Source organism: Nanorana parkeri, unplaced genomic scaffold, assembly GCF_000935625.1.
Source record: "Nanorana parkeri isolate BGI_ZX_2015 unplaced genomic scaffold, ASM93562v1 scaffold800, whole genome shotgun sequence".
In the NCBI taxonomy this organism is placed as follows: Eukaryota; Metazoa; Chordata; class Amphibia; order Anura; family Dicroglossidae; genus Nanorana; species Nanorana parkeri.
The window spans coordinates 785,118-789,640 of record NW_017307068.1 but is presented as its reverse complement, the minus strand read 5'-3'; the positions used below and the strand labels follow the sequence as shown (position 1 = coordinate 789,640).

Sequence of the window (4,523 nt, the reverse complement as noted above, 5' to 3'; positions counted from 1 at the left end):
CCTCAGTAAACCCATAAAGTTTATTTTCCAACTGGGAAAAAAAAAAAAAAACAAAAAAAAAAAACAACCTTGGTGAAAGAGGATGTACGCACTATTGTCAATGCTAGAGAGCATTATTCTAAGTGATCACAGCAATATTTCAAAACAAGTTATTAAACAGTCCATCAAAACTGAGGACCCACTCATGTCAGCTCCAGCAAACTCTTTATTAAAGTGACACTAAACTCTTAAAAATGCATTCAAGTACCTGAACTATTAACAAAAATTTATCTGATTTGTGTATCACTCAGCTGTAGCTCCACAAATCATCTCTGAATTGGTGCTGACACTGTCCTTCCTTCTGGAGGGTGACTACTTTTGTTCCCCATGGTCCCTGTGTGTGTTGTAAAGTAGTCACCGCTCCAAGCTCACTCCTGTGATGGACTACAATCTTTAGTTTACTAATTTGTATTAAGATTGTAGTCCATCACAGGATTGAGCACTGCAAGGGTTAAGAAAAAGTTTGCCCAGAGTTCCGCTATAAAAAAAAAAAAGAAAATGAAATCAATAACTTTTGGAAGACAGGAAAACAATACCATCATACTGAAGCTCAACACCCACAAAATATAGTATCGCTGCAGTGTCATGATCTCAAACTAGCAGGAGGAAGGTTCACATTGAATCTTAGAATTATTTGTTTTTTTTTACACAGAGAGTAGTTGATACATGGAACAGACCTCCAGCACAGCTAATGAGTCATTCAACACTCAACTCTGCCCAGAAACCAAACAATTGATCACGTGGACATCTCTGGGCGGCTGCCACCATGGTGCACCTCCCGCAGGAACATACAGAGAAAGTAGACTGTATGGATTTACCTTCTCTTGGGGTTCATCTTTACCAACAAGGGCTTTCATAAATGCTTCTGTATCTTCTAAAACTTGCAGCCATTCTCTCAGGTTCCAGACACTTCCATAATCCTGAAATCGAGGATACGCCTGGCCACAAATTCCATCAATAACTTTGTGAAGAAACTGAAAATGTTAAAAAAAAAAAAAAAAGGGTATATAGAGCAGCAGGGATCCCGTATGAAATTACATTCGATCAGCAATATGTTGTAGCTGTTATGTCAATAAAACCATCAAAGAACTTAAAGGAGAACTATGGGGTAAATCTTTTCCCCATAGTTCACCTTAGGGTAACGGGAGGACAAAAACGAGCGTCCTCCCCTCACCCTAGGCTCAGTGTACCGTGAGCTGTAGCTCGCGGTATACTGAGACGCCGCAGTATACCGCGAGCAGCAGACGCCGCAGCTGAAGCGGATCCCGACAATTGTGCCGGGATCCGCCCAGATGCGTGACTGACAGCTGGCTCTGCATCTCTAAAGGCAGAGCCAGGTGTACCCGCCCCCTCCTCCGTCCATTCCGCCAGTCAGCGCTGGCGGAACGGGGAGGGGGATCCGTCAGTCAACATCACTACATGAGAAATGGAGGGAGCCGAGTGTTTCAGGTAGGTTTTCCCTCTATTCAAATAAACTAGCAAGCAGTAGATATATGCAAAAACATTTAAAAAAGAAAAAAAAAAAGTTACCAAAAAGGTCATTACTTACCTGCGTCTCTGCCCCTCGCTCCCGTCTGAAGATCTGGAGCTTCTCGAGCAGCCATGAAGGATCATGAGGCGTGCGCATGCGCAGTAAAGATCTTCGGAGGGGAGAAGAGGAGACACACAGTGGAGGGGAATGCACGTAGCCAGGAGCACACACGTCAGACAGACACAGTGGGACACGAGGAGTCTGTGCTGGATCAGAGACTGGGACCAGCGATGGAGGGATTGCTGAATATATTCAAGTATATACCAGTGGAAGGAAGAAGATGATCGGATCAAGAGGCATCATTTAAGGGAAGTCCTTAAAGCTAAGTAATGCTAACAGGGTTATTCACAAAAAGGTGAAGAGTTTGGAGAAGGCAGGAGAAGGGAACAATCTAGGACAACATAGCTGAACTGGAAACATTCTCCAATTCAGCTCACTTTCCAGTTCAGCTATTTTGTCCTAGATTGTTCAGTTCTCCGGCCTTCTCCAAACTCTTCACCGTTTTGTGAATAGCCCTGTAAGTAAGTGAAGGACTACTGTCACTATGCAGAACCCTCCAGTGGTGACCTGGCAACAGCTTATTTGTGGTGATGTGCCTGGGCTTGGCGTGAACAGAGTTTGCCCGAGTTCACCCAAGCCTGTGCAAAACCATCAGTGACAACCCCCTCCTGGCCCAGTAGTTTGCGACGGCGGGGACATTCCCCACCCCTTTGTTATGCAGGGATGCGTCGTCCTCCTCTCCAGCAGTCTCAGGTCCCTGAATCATTACATTCTATACACAGTGTGTAGGATGTGAGGACGCTGCATCTGAGGAGGAGACAGACTGGAGGGAGAGCTTTCACAGCCGGCCAGCTCTGAGGTTCAGGTGAGTATAACTTTGTTCTTTTTGGGCGTAGGGAAAAATGAGCACTTAACCTTTGCAGTGCAAGGGTAACCCCCCTGCAAGGGTTAATACGATTTTAACCCAGAGTTGCTCTTTAAATGCTGGTGCATGCCTAGAGTGCCAGTAAAAAGGATTTACCTTACCCCCTTCTACATGCCGCCATCACTGCAGTGTAGACAAGAAGATGCTGCAAAAAGGCTGCAGGAGATCAGCAGACATTAGATGCAACAAAAGGTGAAAACAAGTATTTTATTCTTTTTTTAAATCGGAAATGTTTATCAGACGTAGCTCACTCTCAAACTACGTGTCATGCACGGAGGGGTCACTTCTGTCTCCCTTCCATGCAGGCTGAGCAGTAAGCAGCAACTTTCATTTTGCCTAGTAAGACAAGTCGGCCCACCACCTGCGGTGACTAGCTGCACAGAGGAAAAGCCCATAGAGAAGTCCCATTACCCCCGAATGCCGGTCACTCACCTGCGGACATTGGTCTATTTGCAGCTTGGAAAGGAGCCCCAAACCCTCCATCCTCCACACTGCTCATCACATCACATGACAACAGGCATCACTTCCTCACAGAGCGGCCAATCAGCAGCGAGCCCCTTCATGTGACCAGCCTGTGACGCTACAGCCGGTGTTCTATCACATCAGCCAATCTGCTGTCAATTCTCGGGCGCTGACGGGTGGGCGGGGCTCCGCGTACTGCATGGTGTCACCTCCCGTATTGTATGGTGTCTCCCAGCACGGTGTCAGCAGCTATGTCACAGAGATAAGGTGCTGGACGAGGCAGGAGTGTGAGACTGTAAGCGAGGAAAAGAGAGGTATAAATACAGTGACTGGTGGAGAAGTCATGATCTGTGCAACTTGAAGCAGAGTTACTTAAACCGGATATAGATACAACATTTTGTTTAGACATGTCAGGTGTAAAATGCTGGGATTGTGAAATACTTACACTTGCAGAGCATTCACTTCCTGCTTTGAAAGGGCAAAGGCTAACACATTCACAATGCACTTGGATTGCCTTGTCATCAGCAGAGCATTACTGGGAAATCTCAGGGAAAGGCATTTTCCTCCCCTGAGATGATGTGCATGGTCACATGTCCTAGTCACATGTACCAGAAATCTAAGAAGTAAAAAGAGAGCTAGTACCCAGATAGCAAGCAATTGAGCTGCAAGTTTGAAAATGACTTGCTAAACTATTGCAGACTTGCCAAGCTTCACAATTTTGTTGCACAATTACATCAAGTCTGCATTGCAAGTCTCCAGACCAGCGAGGTTGCAGAGCTCTTGCTAAGACCTGCAGGACCCTTGCTGTGGACTTGCCAAGCAAATTTGCTACAAATTCAAAAAGTGTCAACTAGAACTTGTGCTGCAAGTGTTCTGCAAGTCTACAACTTGCCAGGAATGTGTGCAGCAAGTTAACAAAAATTACAATTTCACCCTGCCACAAGTTTGTAGCAAGTTGTCCTTGCTATCTGGGTAATCTGCCCTTAGTAAACATGGCCACTGCGAGGCCCTGTACAGACCTGAGCAATCCGGGATTGCATGGTTCTGCACAATGCAGGCAGAGATTGCTGCGTTGCCCCATTCAATGGGGTGACATCCGCGCGGCAATTGCAGAAAAAAGGTGCATGTACTTTTTTTTTGCGAAACACGTCATGCACCTTTTTTTCGCCGCGATTGTGTTCAGATGCATGGGCGGAATTGCGGCGCGACCGTCTGTGCTGGGCGACTCCACGATTGCCGTGCAAAATCGCGCACGATTGCCATGCGGTGAAGTGTCGGCTAGGTGTGCACCGGTCCTCAGAAGACTGGGGAAGAAAAGAGAAATAAGTTATGCAAAGAATACAAGCCAGCAATTATCTAGAAGTATGTGTGTGTAGATTGTCATTACTAAACATTTCTGAAGGTGTCTGTGTTGTTATTTTAAAGATCTGGGTAAAGTTTAATTATGTTGCTGTTAAAAATTGGTTACCTGGGTGTGTTCTGGGACCGTGCTCAGGTAGCTCATACAAAACAGTCCATGAAAAATGAATTCATTCAAACATGGTGGGTTTGTGGGAATATATGGTG

General features: G+C 45.8%; 1 protein-coding gene across 1 annotated transcript in view; it reads right to left on the bottom strand.

Moving 5' to 3' along the window:
* COMMD8 (COMM domain containing 8) overlaps positions 1-3,040 on the bottom strand; it is a 7,765-nt gene extending 4,725 nt beyond the window's left edge. Inside the window, exons 1-2 of the mRNA XM_018564952.1 lie at positions 2,928-3,040; positions 858-1,013 (exon numbers count right to left, since the gene is read on the bottom strand). Coding sequence (XP_018420454.1) covers positions 858-1,013; positions 2,928-2,978 — 207 coding nt within the window. The 5' untranslated portion in view covers positions 2,979-3,040. The remainder of the gene's footprint in view (positions 1-857; positions 1,014-2,927) is intronic.
* Between the last annotated feature and the right edge of the window lie 1,483 nt (positions 3,041-4,523).